The sequence below is a fragment of the Schistocerca americana genome, chromosome X (assembly GCF_021461395.2).
Source record: "Schistocerca americana isolate TAMUIC-IGC-003095 chromosome X, iqSchAmer2.1, whole genome shotgun sequence".
Classification (NCBI taxonomy): Eukaryota; Metazoa; Arthropoda; class Insecta; order Orthoptera; family Acrididae; genus Schistocerca; species Schistocerca americana.
In genome coordinates this window covers 473,769,407-473,787,731 of record NC_060130.1, presented here as the reverse complement: position 1 = coordinate 473,787,731, position 18,325 = coordinate 473,769,407, and the positions used below count along the sequence as shown (strand labels likewise).

The 18,325-nt window shown below is 38.1% G+C and overlaps 1 protein-coding gene across 1 annotated transcript in view; it reads right to left on the bottom strand.

Annotated features, from left to right (window-relative positions):
• Positions 1-18,325, bottom strand: part of LOC124554842 — a 511,599-nt gene that overhangs the window by 133,239 nt on the left and 360,035 nt on the right. Inside the window, exons 29-32 of the mRNA XM_047128504.1 lie at positions 16,504-16,566; positions 11,205-11,267; positions 2,057-2,119; positions 286-348 (exon numbers count right to left, since the gene is read on the bottom strand). Coding sequence (XP_046984460.1) covers positions 286-348; positions 2,057-2,119; positions 11,205-11,267; positions 16,504-16,566 — 252 coding nt within the window. The remainder of the gene's footprint in view (positions 1-285; positions 349-2,056; positions 2,120-11,204; positions 11,268-16,503; positions 16,567-18,325) is intronic.

The following is an 18,325-nucleotide window of genomic DNA, read 5'->3' as shown; positions in this document are numbered from 1 at the left end:
TTGATTCAAGTCACTGCTTAAATTATGAATTAAAATCTACAGCAATGGTACCTGAAGAGCTCCAGTGTAAGGGTCACCATCACTCTGTCAAAAGCCTCATAAGAAGGGACGGTACAGTGGATGGAGTTTCAAGATACCCATTTGCCACTTTGTGTCGGAAAGTGGCACATCAGTGATATGTGGAGTACGTACATACGTATATGTATTCAAGCACGTAATGCAGATGTAGAAATAACTATCACTTAACAGTTTCTGAAATACTGATTTGGCAATTGCAATACTTACAGAACTACTGTCTTCCTTTGAAGTTTGAGCGCTATCCGGTACTCTTGTCTCAAGAACTGATTCCTGTAATCAGAGCAATTACCTTTTCAGGTAAGTGTTATACATACTTAAAACAAAACAAAAAATGTTAAAATTATACAAAGACAAATAGCCTGGTCAAATACTTAAAACCTACGAGTGTTTTTTCTGCAACAACTTTCTCAACCATCGGTAGCAAGAATTATGTACCCTGAAGGGAGGTACTCTACAGTCTTAACAATCTCTCTAACTACTGAACATAATCCAAATGTGATGGTGAGATGTTCACATCACTCTTTCACATAAATTGCTTATGTTCATGACAGAAAAATAAAAGATAATATCACTGTAATGGCAAAATAACTTCAGAGACAAACTTCAGAGACAAACTTCAAGCCTCTAGGCTACCTAAGTACACTAAGGTGTTTCACAATGTCATTGCCTAGTATACATAAACATCGGCTACAGGCAATTGAAGGAAGGAAGTCCTGTATTTAATATCCTATAAATAACATCTTCATCAGAAACACTGCACAAACACACAGCACAGCACAAACACAAAGTTGAACACATTTCATAAAGTATGTGTTTCGTAAGCTGTCTTGTATTTTGATTTAAGAAGAGGCACTAGGGTCAAACTTCCACTAGGCAAATCTGCAAGTCATTGTCACCAAAAGTTTTCTTCCGTTCAGCATGGAATTTATCCCAGCTATCAAGCTTCTCTTCGTTTTTCTCACAACACTGGTGGGCTGAGAACTCAAGTAAAAGTACACATTTGCCTAGCTTATCGTGTCATCCCACATGTTGTATTTCCTAACTTGGTGAGCTCCTTCAACCATTTTGTCAGGCACTGACCAGAACTCCCGGGAAACATTGACAGATTCCCAATTTCAAACTCTTTTGGAATCCATTGGTTTCCTGAATATACAGACCATGGGAATTATGTACTGCTTATATTCCAGTAATGTACATGTTTTGAAGTACTCAACATCTCCACCAAACAATGCCATATCATAACCACAATCAAGTCCAAATCAAAAAGTTTCATCGTCAGTGACATACAACATCTAGCACTAAAATAATTTTTACTGTAGACAGCATTGTACAGAGAGAATAGAACTGAACTTTTCAATAGAAACTTCAAATACTCCAAAATATGCAAACATTACAAACTTAAGAAATGTCAAGTACCTTCCAGAAATGATAAATAATAAAATAAGCATTAACTATTGATGGTCAGTCTGAACACAGAATCCAGAGTACACAAGCCAGTGCCACTAACTTCTCCACAACATTCCATGCTCTATAGCTTGAAGCAAAATAATGAGTTAATATTTCAAAAGTTAGAAGATAGTGTCACATAGACAAATACTGAATTAACTTCTACTCTTGATATTCAAATAAATGATCACCATCGACTAGGGTTGGCACCCATGAATAGTGCTGAAAATGACCTGGGTCTTACGTTTGATTCAAGCCACTGCTTAAATTATGAATTAAAATCTACAGCAATGGCACCTGAAGAGCTCCAGTGTAGGGGTCACCATCATTCTGTCAAAAGCGTTATAAGAAAGGACAGTACAGCGGATGGAGTTTCAAGATATCCATTTGCATTTTGTGTCAGTAAGTGCCACATCAGTGACATGTGGATTATGTACATACATGGATGTGTATTCAAGCATGTAATGCAGATGCAGAAATAACTCTCAGTTAACAGTATCTGAACTACCGATTCAACAATTGCAATACTTACAGCACTACTGTCTTCCTTTGAAGGTTGAGGGCTATCCGGTAATCTTGTCTCAAGAACTGGCTCCTGTAATCAGAGCAATTGCCTTTTCAGGTAAGTGTTATACATAATTAAAACAAAACAAATAATGTTAAAAATTGTAGAGAGATAAATAGCCTGGCCAAATAGTTAAAACCTACGAGTGTTACTTTCTGCAACAACTTTCTCTAGCATCGGTAGCAAGAATTATGTCCCCCGAAGAGAAGTACTCGACAGCCTTAACAATTTTTCTAACTACTGAAATAATCCACATATGGTGGTGATTGCTTATGTTCATGACAGAAAAATAAAAGATAAAATCATTGTAATGGCACAATAACTTCAGAGAAAAACTTCAAGCCACTCAGATACCTAAAGGTTCGTCCTTCTTTCATCGCAATATATGAGTGTAATGTGCAAACTTACAAGTTCAAACTATATTCACAGTACACTAAGGTGTTTCACAATGTCATTGCCTAGTATATTTAAAAATTGGCTACAGGCAATTGAAGGAAGGAAGGCCTGTATTTAATATCCTATCAATAACATCTTCATCAGAAACACAGCACAAACACACTTACACAAAGGCAAAGACATAAATAATGAAGATATCTCTGAAATTTGTTCTTAGTACTTTCCACCGAATTATGTAAAATTCATTTTTAAGAACTCTTTCTTTTATTTTCCATGCTGTCTTAATATTCTATTATTTGATTCTGAACATGGTAACAAAAAATTCTCACAATAATTTTTATCTTACACATCATTTGAATTCTTTAAATAATTCTCAAGATTTCCTTCCTGAAGCATTCTCTTGGCTGCACAAACAAAGGCTGCTAATAATTACACTTTATATTTGAAGCCAATGTAGGCATAACACTGTTTACCGTATGGGTGACCAACTTTATGAGAATGATGTGCAGACTGTGCTGCAGGATTTGCATGGTTAGTAGTGTTGGTGTCATAACTTGCTGTTAGGCACTGGTACTGGAATGTCAATAGGGTTGAAACATCAGCATCAGTGTCCATTACAGTTGCAGAAGGTCAATATGGGTCTGCACAATGTCAGCAGGTCTTTCTCAAAAGCCATTCTACCAAAACACTGGCAATACTGCTGCTGCTGTTCATGAATAGTGATCCATTGAAGGAATACGGAGATGTTCACTTTCCACACTGGGGTTCAAGAATATGAATCAAAAGCTAGAATTAACTGCTGATTTGGGAGTTACTCCTGGGAGAGGTCAATGGACAGTTGCACCACAAATTGTTGAAGAAGTTAGTGCTGGAATCTCTGAGAATGCTGGATGAATTGTGCAGTCTTCAAGCAGTGCACAAACAGTGTCATGACAACTGAACATTCCATGGTCTACGATTTGAAAAGTGCTGCAGACAACTGTGAAAACAATTTATGTAGGTACCTGGCTACAGCAGCAAGATATTTCTACACAAGCATATTTGTTTGGAAAATATGCTGTATAATTTTATTTACTCCACCCATTTCAGTTCTTTCAACCATCATCAACTGGATGAAAAAATTATAACATCTGCTGGTTTAGAAACACAGATTTCTCATAGAAGACACTTTCACATACCATATGTAGCATTAGCAAAACAGAAAATGCAACACAATACAAGTCTGACAAACTCTTAAAAGAACTTATAGGAAGTACATACGTCATCTTGATAGTTAATAGTCAGGAGTACATGTTTAATTTATATAAGTTTTTTACAAGTGTGTCAAAATCTGATTATGATGCATTTTAAATTTGCCAATGCTACAGTTGGTGTATGAAAGTGTCTTCTATGAGAAATACGCTTTTCTAAACCAACACATTTAATCATGTTCTCCTCCAGTTGATGATGGTTGAAACAACCAAAAGTGGGTGAGGATATATAATTTATACACCTCATTGGCAAACAATACACTTTTCTATAAGCTGTGGAACAGTATCTCTAGCGCAGTTCCAGGCTGTCTGTGGATGCAGATGGTTGTCCACAGTGAGCAGTGTTTCTAACCTGAAATGTAAATATGGTACGCAATTAATGTATGTTATTTTCTCATGTGGGAATTATAATTTGTTTATTTCTACAGTTTATTCATTACTTGTTTTCTGTATGTCCTTAATTACAACCACCCAGAACATCCACCACAACAAACCAACATCATTTGAACTTTTTCTACTGACTTCCAGACTTTTAAATGAGGCATGTTCTTCTAGGCTTTTCCTTTATTCCCCTCATTGGCATATATTAATAAATTCAGCAGTGGCACATTGTCAATTCGTAACCACAATTAAGTTTAATATGTTTGCAGCATTGTCAATGAAGAACATCACTTTGCACTGTAAGCAAGTTTATTACGGACACCCATGTACGGATAGGATAGAAATAAAAATCATTGACCAGAAATGCTGCTATTTACAAAACTGTTGAATATTTCAGAACATGCAAACATAAGAAATTTTGGGAACTAGAATTAAAAAATAGTAAATTCAAGTAATTGCTGGTAGTCAGGTTCAGCCTCGCAATCCACCAGATGCCAGCAAGTGATGTTAACTGCTTCACCATGTTGTATGCTGCAGAGCTCTGGAATCACTCAGGAATGAGAGAAACAGGAAGTGCCAGGAAGCAAACGCAAAATGGCTGAACAAAAAATATGAAGAAATCGATAAAGAAATGATCATCAGAAGGACTGTCTCAGCATATATAAAAGTCAAAACAAGCTCCACTGAAATTAAAAGGCAGGGTGGCAACATTAAGAGTGCATTGGGAATTCCACTGTTGAATACAGAGAAGAGAGGACATACGTGGAAAGAGTACACAGAATGCTCTATGAGGGGGAGGAGTTATGTGATGACATGACAGTACAAGAAATTGAAGTCAATATGGAAGAGATAAGGGATCCAGTAATAGTGTTAGAATTTAAAAGACCTTAGGAAGACTTGAGATCAAATAAATCAGAAGTGAAAGATAACATTCCATCAGAATTTCTAAAATCATTGGGTGAAGTGGCAAACAAAATTGCTAATCATCCTGGTGTGTAGAATCTATGATCCTATTGACATACCATTAGCCTTTTGGGAAAATTCTCACCTACACATTTCCATTTAGCAAGACACCAAAGGCAGATTCGTGTGGGATCTATTGGACATTCAGGGTTACAATTCATGTATGCAAGTTGCTGTCAAGAATAATATACAGAAGAATGGAAAAGATAACAGAGGATCTATTACATGACAATCAGTTCAGCATTAGGAAAGGGAAAGGTAAAATGGGGGCAGCCCTGACATTCTTGGCAATCAAAGCAATATCAAAGAAAAATCAAAGCACATTCATTGGATCTGCCAACAAAGAAAAAGTGTTAAGACACTGTAAAATGGTGTAAGATGTTCGAAATTCTGAGAAAAATAGACAATTGTGAAATCAATTTATCCATCCACCACAACTAACCATTTTCATTTAAACTAGGAGTAAGTTATAGGAAAAGATGGGTAATACACAATTTGTGTAAGAACCAAGAGGGAACAACAAAACTGGAAACAAAGAAAGCAGTGCTCATATTAAAACGAGTGTAAGATTGAGACATAATGTTTCACATCTACTGATCAGTATATACATCAAATAAACAGAGACAAGAAGGGTGGGGGGGGGGGGGGGGGGGGGAAGAGTAAGGTGACATAATGTCAGTGATAAGATTTGCTGATGAATTACAGGATCTGTTGAATAGACTAAACAGTCCAATGAGTACTGACTATGGAGTGAGAGTAAACCAAACAAAGACCAAAGTAATGAGAAGCTGCAGATAAGAGAATACAATGCAAAACTGATAATCACTATGTTAAGGAGTTCTCATACCTCAGAAGGAAAATGACACATGATGGGAAAAGCAAGGAGTACCTAACAAGCAGACCGGGACAGACAAAGAGGGTATTCCTGGCCAAAAGATGTATACTAGTATTACACACTGCCCTAAATTTGAAAAAGAAATTTCTGAGAATGCACATTCGGAGCACAGCTATGTACGATAGTGTCTCACGGACTGTGTAAAAGCCGGAACAGAAGATAATCGAAGTGTATGAAATGCGGTTTTACAGAAGAATGTAAAAAATTTGGTGGGCTAATAAGGTAAAAAATCAGGAGGTTCTCCACAGAACAGTTGAAGAATGTAACGTATGGAGAACACTAACAAGAGGAATAAGTAGGACAATAGGACATGAGTTATGAGATTAAGCGATAACTTTAATGGTACTAGAGGGAGCTGCAGAAGGTAAAAGCAGCAGCAGAAGATAGAGATTGAGAAACATTCAAAAAATAACTAAGGCTCTAAGGTGCAAGTGCTATTCTGAGATGAAGAGATCGCCACAGGAAACGAATTTATAGCATGCTCCATTAAACCAGTCTGACATCTGATCACCACTTTAAAAAAATCTTTGTAAGGCACACAGCATCCTTGTGTTTGTATGTGGTTTTGTGCACCACTGTGACACCATACTCCTGAAGCCTCAGCATACAAACAACCAGTCAATCTGACTGATTCATTATGCTCATCATCTAGAAAAGAGAATCTTGGTTCATTACTGGCATGACTAATTTGCAAATAAATAAAGATACTCTTGTTCATTATCCCCACAATTCCTGGGCACTCTTTTGGTTTGAGAGTAGTCATCTCAGACTTGGAGGAGAATTCTCTGGAAGCATAAGCTATCACCTATTCGGCACCTTCCTCAATATGTACTATAAAAGCTATGATGGTAGGTGAAGTTCATGCTTCCTTAAGGACAAGTCAAGATTTTCTTGCACCACACTCTAGAAAAATTTGTCATCTCCCTGCAGCAGTTGTTGCAATGGACATGCATGGGTAGGGTAAGCACATCCTGAAGGAACTTCTCACATCACAGTTGTGCCAAGAAGGTGGAAAAACTTGTGCCTGCTTTTATTTTCTTTGGATCAGGATGACTCCATTGCCATCAACTAACTGGACAATTTTTTTTTTTTTCTTTTCCTTTTTTTCAGGTGAACGATAGGAAGTCTTTCAGATTCGGGGAGGCTTTCAGTGTGTATACACTTTAGCACAGTTCTCAGGTGGCTCGGATGTTCTTCAAATGTCTTCCAAAAATGGCAGTATCATCCAGACAGCACAAATATGTTGCCCATTTACGGTGTTGAAGAATGATGTCCATTACATATTCAAATGTGGTTGGTGCATTATATTGTCCAAAAGGCATAATTTTGAACTGATAAAAACTGTCAGGAGTTTTGATGGAAATCTTTCTCATGTCAGCATGATCAACCCCAGTTTTCCAATAGCCTGTCTATATGTCGTTAACTCAGAAATACTTTGCTCCTTCTGAGCAATCTGGATGGTCATCAACAACTGGCAATGGAGAAATACACTATGTGATCAAAAGTATCTAGACACCACCAAAAACATACATGTTTCATATTAAGTGCGTTGTCCTGCCACCTACTGCCAGATATTCCATATCAGCAACCTCAGTAGTAATTAGATTTGTGATGGAGCAGACTCCATGGAACTCACGGACTTCAAACGTGGTAGGGTGATCGGGTGCCACTTGTGTCATATGTCTGTACTCGAGATTTCCACACTCCTACACATCCCTAGGTCCACTGTTTCCGATGTGATAGTGAAGTGGAAACATGTAGGAACATGTACAGCACAAAAATGTAGAGGTCAAACTCATCTGTTGACTGACAGGGACCGCAGACAGTTGAAGAGAGTCGAGTACTATGACACTTAGGCGGGAGCTGAGAATACTTCGATTTTGTGGTTGAGCACCTGCTCATAAGCCACACATAATGTCCGTAAATGCCAGACAACTCCTCGCTTGGTTTAAGGAGCGTAAACATTTGATGACTGAATAGTGAAATATTATTGAGTGGAGTGACAAATTACAGTACACAATGTGGAGGGGACTTGCATCCCTTGATGTTTTAAAGCACCTTCTGGATTCCCACTGTTAAAGAGCAATTCGGGGATGGAGATTGGATCTTTCAACACAACTGAGCGCCTATTCATAATGCACAACCTGTGGCACAGTGGTTACAAGACAATAACATACCTGTAATGTACTGGCCTGCACAGAGTCCTGACCTGAATCCTATAGAACACCTTTGGGATGTTTTGGAACACCGACTTTGTGCCAGGACTCACCGAGCAACATTAATACCTGTCCTCAATGCAGCACACTTTGAAGAATTGGTTGCCATTTCCCACGAAACCTTCCAGCACCTGACTGAACATATGCCTAGGGTGGAGGCTGTCATGAAGGCTAGGAGTGGACCAACACCATATTAAATTCCAGCATTATCGATGAAGTGTGCCAGAAACTTGTGACTCATTTTCAGCCAGGTGTTCAGATACTTCTGATCACATAGTGTGTATTTCTTGTTAATATAGTTCAGTTCTCAGTAGTCAATGCACAAATGTCATATGCTATGTGTTTTTCTCACTATGACCATAGCAACCATAGCAGAGAACCAAGGACACACTGGGCGTTTAATGATGACATTTTGCACCACTTTCTCCATTCCACCTGTGTTATTCATCATTCATCTGGCAACAATTTATATGATTGCTGGCTAATTGAAGGATGATCCACAGTGCAATCAACAATACACAGAAACAAACCTCTGAATTGGCTAGCTCATAGAGAGGCTGGTCGTCGATGAAGATGTCAATGAGATTTTGTGATATCATACTGACTGTCATCCATGGAGGATCTTTATCTGTGGTGGATTCACCTCCATAGATGGTCGATTCACTTATTTTTTCAAATTCAGTGGCTAGGAGAGTGGCTGGTACCTCTGACAATGACAGGACATGGCAACACCATTTTGGAGAACAACTTCACACAGGGTATGACAATGGCCTTCATCCCATAGTGGACTATAACCATCTACAACTTGCTGGCATGAAAAGAACTGTTGTGATGGTTGACATCTGGTGGTGTAACAATTGCCAAACACTTGCCTTCTTCCCCTGCAACAGTATACACTGTGTCCAGGTGGACTACAGTGGATACAAACTGCCTTGTTTCTCCTGCTCTCCAAATGTCTGTTTCTCAGCGGTGCATTATCCTTGGCAGGAGTAACGGTTGAACCTGCTTTGGTCAGGTGCTGGGTTGTCATGTGATGGCTATAGTATTAGTTCAAGTTGACCAAATCAATTCATGCTGACAAGTTTCACTGGTGGCCGAGACTGGTGCTGAAGGCTGATATACTACTTCTTTAACACACTGTGTGTGTGTGTGCGTGTGTGTGTGTGTGTGTGTGTGCATTTGAAGTGGTTCAACGATGTAGTCATCAGCACCCATACGCTGACTATGTGAGACCAATGGGGCTTCTCCCTTGTGCTCTTGTTTACAAAACACACGACTCCTCTGAATGGTACAATGAAGCAAGTGAGGCAAGGTAGACCATTACAAACAATGACATCTGATCTGGACAGCCACTAAGAGGCAAGTCCCGAAAAGAAGATCGGCGGATCATAAAAAGAGTAACGGGCGGAGACAGTCGATCGCTAACGTACTAAGTGCGGTGACCTAAGACCTGAGGTAGAAGTGGAGACAAAACACAAAATCGTAAAACATGTGACACATTCAACTCATTATCACCTAAATTTGTGGACAGGTCTGTCACATTTTACACAATCTATCACTTGCTGGCATGTGGTCAGTGTACATGGCCATTACCTCTTGTGTTCTTAGTCTGACATTCTGGCTATCATGATATGTTTAATCTCATATTGCACTACCTGTCATATAAGACAGGAAAGATCGTGGTGGTCCTCCACAACTACAACTGGTACCACATTTGGGAGTTTAATCATATCTCATTACTCTGACTCTATTCTCTACTCCTCCCTCAATTCTCTGGAGCCACATCATGAATTTTTCTGCTGTTGTGACATCCTTTACCTCAAGAGCTGAACATGTTTCATAAAGTATGTGTTTTGTAAGCTGTCTTGTATTTCGATTTAAGAAGTGGCATTAGGGTCAAACTTCCACTAGGCAAATCTGAAGTCATTGTCACCAAAAATTTTCTGCAGTTCAGCATGGAATTTATCCCAGCTATCAATCTTCTCTTCATTTTTCTCACAACACTGGTGGGCTGAGAACTCAAGTAAAAGTACACATCTTCCTAGCTTATCGTGTCATCCCACATGTTGTATTTGCTAACTTGGTGAGTTCCTTCAACCATTTTGTCAGGCACTGCCCAGAACTCCCAGGAAACATTGAAGGATGCCCGACTTCCAGCTCTTTTGGAATCCATTGGTTTCCTGAATATACAGAATGTGGGAATTATGTACTGCTTATATTCCAGTAATATACATGTTTTGAATTACTCAACATCTCCACCAAACAGTGCCATATCATAACCACAATTAAGTCCAAATCAAAAAGTTTCCTCGTCATTGACATAAAACATCTAGCACTAAAATAATTTTCATTGTTGACACTATTGTACAGAGAGAACAGAACTGAACTCTTCGATAGAAACTTCAAATATTCCACAATATGCAAACATTACAAACTTAAGAAGTGTCAAGTACCTTCCAGAAATGATAAATAATAAAATAAGCAGTAACTATTGGTGGTCAGTCTGAACACAAAACCCAGAGTATGCAAGCCAGTGCCACTAACCTCTGCACAACATTCCATGGTGTATAGCTTGAAGCAAAATAATGAGTTAATATTTTAAAAGTTAGAACCATGTGTCACAGTGACAAATACTGAATTAACTTCTATTCTTGATATTCAAATAAATGATCACCATCAACTAGGGGTGGCACCCATGACTACCGTTGAAAATGTCCTGGGTCTTACGTTTGATTCAAGTCACTGCTTAAATTATGAATTAAAATCTACAGCAATGGCACCTGAAGAGCTCCAGTGTAAGGGTCACCATCATTCTGTCAAAAGCCTAATAAGAAGGGATGGTACAGTGGATGGAGTTTCAAGACACCCATTTGCCACTTTGTGTCGGAAAGTGGCACATCAGTGATATGTGGAGTACGTACGTACGTGTATGTATTCAAGCGTGTAATTCAGATGAAGAAATAACTATCAGTTAACAGTTTCTGAACTACTGATTTAGGAATTGCAATACTTACAGAACTACTGTCTTCCTTTGAAGGTTGAGGGCTATCCGGTACTCTTGTCTCAAGAACTGGCTCCTGTAATCAGAGCAATTAGCATTTCAGGTAAGTGTTATACATAATTAAAACAAAACAAAAAATGTTAAAATTATAGAGAGATAAATAGCCAGGTCAAATACTTAAAACCTACGAGTGTTATTTTCTGCAACAACTTTCTCTACCATCGGTAGCAGGAATTGTGTACCCTGAAGGGAGGTAGTGAACAGCCTTAACAATCTTTCCAACTACTGAACATAATCCACATATGATGGTGAGACGTTCACACCACTCTTTCACATAAATTGCTTATGTTCATGACAGAAAAATAAAAGATAAAATCACTGTAATGGCACAATAACTTTAGAGACAAACTTCAAGCCACTAGGATACCTAAAGGTTCTCCCTTCTTTCAGCTCAATATATGAGCATAATGTGCAAATTCACAAGTATAAACTATATTCACAGTACACTAAGGTGCTTGACATGTCATTGCCTAGTTTATTTAAAAATTTTCTACAGGCAATTGAAGGAAGGAAGGCCTGTATTTAATATCCTATCAATAACATCTTCATTAGAACCACAGCACAAACTTACTTAAAAAAAAAAAGACAAAGAGATAAATAACGAACATATCTCTGATATTTGTTCCTAGTACTTTCTAACAAATTATGTAACATTCATTTTTAAGAACTCTTTCTTTTATTTGCCATGCTGCATTAATATTTTATTATTTAACTCTAATCTTGGTAGTAGAAAATTCTCACAATTTTTTTTTATTTTACACATCACTTGAATTTTCTAAATAAACTCTCAAGATTTCTGGCCTGAAGCACTCTCTTGGCTGTACAAACAAAGGCTGCTAATAATTACACTTTATATTTGAAGCCACTGTAGACATAACACTGTTTACAATATGGGTGACCAACTTTATGAGAATGATGTGCAGACTGTGTGCTGCAGGATTTGTGTGGTTAGTAGCGTTGGTGTCATAACTTGCTGTCATCAGTGTCTATTACAGTTGCAGACAGTCAACATGGGTCTACAAAATGTCAGCAGGGATTTCTCAGAAGCCATTCTACCAAAACAGTGGCAATACTGCTGCTGCTGTTCATGAGTATTGATCCATTGAAGGAATACAGAGATGTTTGCTTTCCACACTGGGGTATAAGAACATGAATCAAAAGCTCGAATTAACTAGTGATTTGGGAGTTACTCCTGGGAGAAGCTGATGGACAATTGCACCACAAATCGTTCAAAAAGTTAGTGTTGAAATCACTGAGAATGCTGGATGAATTGTGCAGTCTTCAAGCAGTGCACAACCTGTGTCATGACAGCTGAACATTCCATGGTCTACCATTTGAAAAGTGCTGTAGACAATTGGAAAATCAATTTATGTTGGTAACTGGCTAGAGCAGAAAGTTATTTCACAGAAGCATGTTTATTTGGAAAATATGCTGTATAATTTTATTTACTCCGTCAATTTCAATTGTGTCAACCATCATCAACTGGATGAAAAAATTATATCATCTGTTGGTTTAGAAATGTATATTTCTCATAGATTACACTTAGATATATCACATGTAGCTTCGGCAAAACAGAAAATGCTACACAATGAGATTGTGACAAACTCTTAAAAACTTATAGAAACTACATATGTAATCCTGATAGTTAACAGTCAGGAATGCATGTGTAATTTATATAAGCTTTTTACAAGTGTGTCAAAATCTGGTTATGATGCATTTTAAATTAGCCAATGCTACAGTTAGTATGTGAGTAGTATGTGTATGTGAGTATGAAAGTGTCTTCTATGAGAAATACACTTTTCTAAACCAACAGATATAATCATTTTCTCCTCCAGTTGATGATGGGTGAACAACCATAAGTCGCTGAATAAATATAATTTATACACCTCAATGGCAAACAATACACTTTTCTATAAACTGTGAAACAGAATCTCTAGTAGAGTTCCAGGCTGTCTGTGGATGCAGATGGTTGTCCACAGTGAGCAGTGTTTCTAAAGTGAAATGTAAATACGGGATGCAATTAATGAATGTTATTTTCTCATGTGGGAATTAAAATGTGTTTCAACGGTTTGCTCATTATTTGTCTTCTGCATGTCCTTAATTATAACCACCCTGAGAACATCCATCACGACAAAACATTTTCATTTGAACTTATTCTACTGACTTTCAATCTTTTAAATGAGGCATGTTCTTCTAGGTTTTTCTTTAACTCCTCTCTTTGCCGCACATTAATAAATTCAGCAGTGACATATTGTCACATTGTAACGACAATCAAGTTGAAATGTGATTGCAGCATTGTCAATGAAGAACAGCATTTTGCACTGTATACCAGTTTATTACAGACACCCATGTACAGATAGGATGGAACTAAAACTATTGATTAGAAATGCTGCTATTTACAAAAATGTTGAATATTTCAGAATATGCAAACATAAGAAATTTGAAGAACTATAAGTAATAAATACTAAATTCAAGTAATTGCTGGTGGTCAGGTTCTGCCTGGCAATGCACCGGATGCCAACCAGTGATGTTAACTGCTACACCATGTTGTATGCTAAAGAGCTCTGTAATCACTCAGGAATGAGAGAAACAGGAAGTTCCAGGAAGCAAATGCAAAATGACTGCACAAAAAATATGAAGAAATCCATAAAGAAATGATCATCATAAGGACTGTCTCAGCATATATAAAAGTTAAAACAAGCTCCACTGAAATTAAAAGGAAGGGTGGCAACATTAAGAGTGCAATGGGAATTCCACTGTTGAATACAGACGAGAGAGGACATACGTGGAAAGAGTACACAGAATGGCTCTATGAAGGGGAGGAATTGTCTCATGAGATGAGAGAACAAGAAATTGAAGTCAATATAAAGGACATAAGGGATCCAGTATTAGTGTTAGAATTTGAAAGACCTTTGGAAGACTTGAAATCAAATAAATCACAAGAGAAAGATAACATTCCCCCAATGAATTCTAAAATCATTGGGGGAAATTGGAACAATACTGCTATTCAACCTGTTGTGTAGACTCAATGATCCTGGTGACATACCATCAGCCTTTTGGGGAAAAATGTCATGTACACATTTCAAAAGTTACCAAGGGCTAATATGTGTAAGATCTACTGGACAATCAGATTAACAATTCAATCATGCAAGTTGCTGTTACGGATTACATACAGAAGAATGGAAAAGAAAACTGAGGATCTATTACATGACAATCAATTTGTGGCATTAGGAAAGGGAAAGGCAAACCGAGGGCAGTCCTGACACACTTGATTATCAAAGCAAGATCAAATAAAAACCAAAGCACATTCACTGGAATTGTCAACACAGAAAAACTGTTCAACAACATAAAATGATGTAAGATGTTCCAATTTCTGATAAAAATAGGAGCAAGCTATAGGCAAACAAGGGTAATACACAGTATGTACAAGAATCAAGAGAAAAAAGTAAGACTAGAAACCAAGAGCAAAGTGCTCAGGTTAAAATGAGTGTAAAGTTGAGACGTAATCTTTCATCTCGGCTGATCAGTTCATACACCAAATAAACAACGACAGATATAAAAAAATGGTACAAGAGTGCATTTAAGATTCAGGGTGAAATGATATCAGCAATAAGATTTGCTGATGAATTACAGGATCAGTTGAAAAGAATAAACAGTCCAATGAGTACTGAAAATGGACTGAGAGTACACCAAAGCAGGACAAAAGTAATGAGAAGTTGCAGATATGAGAATACAAAGCAGGTTAACATCAAAAATGGTGATCCTTATGTTAAGGAATTCTCCTACCTTGGAAGGACATGGCCGATGAAGCAAAGAGGACCTAACAAGCTGACTAGCACAGACAAAGAGGGTATTCTTGGTCACAAGAAGTATACCAGTATCACACATGGATCTTAATTTGAGGAGGAAATTTCTGAGAATGTATGTTCACAGTACAGCTTTGTATGGTAGTGAATTATAGACTGTGCAAAAGATGGAACAGAAGGGAATCAAAGTGTTTCAGATGTGGTTTTACAGAAGAGTGTTGAAAATTTGGTAAGTTGATAAAGTACGGAATGAGGAGGTGCTCCACAGAATCGTTGAAGAATGGAAGGCATGGAAAACACTAACAAGAAGAAGGAACAGAATGGTAGGACATCAGTTATCACATCTGCCAATAACTTTCATGGTACTAGAGGGAGCTGTAGAGTGTAAAAACTGCAGCAGAAGATGGAGATTGAGACACATTCAATGTAAGGTGCAAGTGCTATTCTGAGATGAAGAGATAGCCACAGAAAAGGAATTCGTAGCATGCTGCATTAAACCAGTCTGGTATCTGATCACCACTTTAAAAAAATCCTTGACATGAACTCAGCATCCTTGTGTTTGTATCTGGTTTTTGTACACCATTGTGACGCCATACCACTGAAGCCTCAGGATTGATCTAGCCAGTCAACCTGACTGAATCATCATGCTAGTCATCTAGAAAAGAGAATCTTGATTCATCACCAGCATGAGTAATTTGCAAATAAATAAAGCTGCACTAGTTCATGACCCAAACAATTTCAGGGCACTCTTCTGGTTGGAGGGTAGTTCATCTCAGACTTGGCGGATAGTACTCTGGACGCATACGCTATCACCTTCTGAGCACCTAACTGTAGATGTAGAACAAATTCACCTAACCCATAACTGTTTGTGTTGGTGTGAAGTTCTGGATCAGAATTCTTGTCATAAAACGCTATGACTGAAGATGATGTTCATGCCTCCTTAAGGACAAGGAAAGAACTTTTGCGCCTCATTCTAGGAAAATTTAGCATCTTCCTGCAGCAATTCATGCAATGGACATACCTTGTTCCAGAAGTCCTTTCTGAATCTCTGGTAGGATCAGCACATCCTGAAAGAACTTCTCACACCACAGTCTTGCTGAGAAGGTGGAAAATCTGTGCTTGCTTTTATTTTCTTTGGAACAGGATGGACTCCATTGCCATTAACCATATGTCTCTAGATTTTTTTCAGATTCATAGGGAGACCTAAGTGTGAACACACTTTAGCGCAGTTCTCAGGTGGCTTACATGTTCTTCAAATGTCTCAAAGAGCAAAAACATGTTGTCAATGTAAGGTGTCGAAGGATGGAGGTTCAGGATACCCCTTTCCACTTTGTGTTGGAAAGTGCCACATCAGTGGCATGTGGAGTATCTACAAGTAATGCAGATGTAGAAATAACTATCAGTTAACAGTTTCTGAACTACTGAATTGTCAATTGCATTACTTACACCACTACCGTCTTCCTTTGAAGGTTGAGGGCTATCCGGTAGTATTGTCACAAGAACTGACTCCTGTAATCAGAGAAGTAGAGGGGGTATTTCAGGCAAGTAGTGAGGGAAGTACACACAATAATGCATAAAAGCGACAATTTTGAGATATTCAATTACCTTTTCAAGTAAGTGTTACACATAACTATAATGAAACAAAAATGTTAAAAATACAGAGCGATAAATAGCCTGGCCAAATAGTTAAAACCTAGAGGTGTTATTTTCTGCAACAACTTTGTCTATCATCAGTAGCAAGAATTATGTCCTCCGAAAAGAAGTACTCCACAGCCTCAACAATCTTTCTAACTACTGAACATATTCCACTTGTGATGGTGAGATGTACACAACACTCTTACCCATAAATTGCTTATGTTCATGACAGAAAAATCGAAGATAAAATGATTGTAATGGCACAATAACTTCAGAGACAAACTTCAAGCCACTACGATACTTAAAGGCTCTCTCTTATCTCTTGATATATAAGCCTAACATGCAAATTTACAAGTACACACTACATTCACAGTACACTAAGGTGCTTGACATGTCATTGCCTAGTAGATTCAAAAATTTGCTACTGGCAATTGAAAGAAGGAAGGTCTGTATTTAATATCCTATCAATAACATTTTCATCAGAAACACAGCACAAACACGCTTACAAAAAGACAAAGACATAAATAACTAAGATATCTCTGAAGTTTGTTTCTACCATTTTCTACCCAACTACGTAAAATTCACTTTTAAAAACTCTTTCTTTTATTTGCCATGCTGCATTAATATTTCATTATTTAACTCTAAACTCGGTAGCAGTAAATTATCTTACACATCTCATGGATGACTGAAGATGAGTAGGATAAGCACATCCTGAAGAAACTTCTCACACCACAGTTGTGCGAAAAAGGTGGAAAAACTTGTGCCTGCCTCTATTTTCTTTGGATCAGGATTACTCCTTGCCATTGAGTAAATGGCCCAATATCTTTTTATTTTTTTCTAGGTGACCAATAGAAAGTCTTTCAGATTCAGGGAGGCCTAGGCCTTCATTGTGAACACACTTTAGCACACTTCTCAGGTGGCTCGGATGTTCTTCAAATGTCTTTCAAAACTGACAATATCATCCAGAGAGCAAAAATATTATGTCCATATAGGGTGTTGCAGAAGGTTGTCCATTATATATTCAAATGTGGCTGGTGCATTACGTGGTGGAAATTGCATAACTTTGAACTCATAGAGACAGTTGGGGGTTTTGATGGAAACCTTACTCATGTCAGCCTGAACAACCTCAGTTCTCCAATAGCCTGTCTATGTGTCCTTAGTTGAGAAATAAATTGCTCCTTTCAAGCCATCTGGATTGTCATCAACAACTGGCAATGGAGAAAGACACTATGTCATCAGAATTATCCGGACACCCCCAAAAACATACGTGTTTCATATTAGATATGTTGTGCTGCCACCTACTGCCAGGTACTCCACATCAGTAGTCATTAGACATCGTGAGAGAGCAGAATGGGGCACTCCACAGAACTCACGGACTTCGAACATGGTAGGGTGATTGGGTGTCACTTGTGTCATACGTCTGCACATGAGACTTACACGCTCCTAAACATCCTGTTGCCAATGTGATAGTGAAATGGAAACGTGGAGGGGCATGTATAGCACAAAAAAGTAGAGGCTGACCGCATCTGTTGACTGACAGGAACCGCAGACACTTGAAGAGGGTTGAGTACTATGTCAGTTAGGTGGGAGGTGAGAAGACGTGGATTTCGTCGTCAAGTGGCTGCTCGTAAGG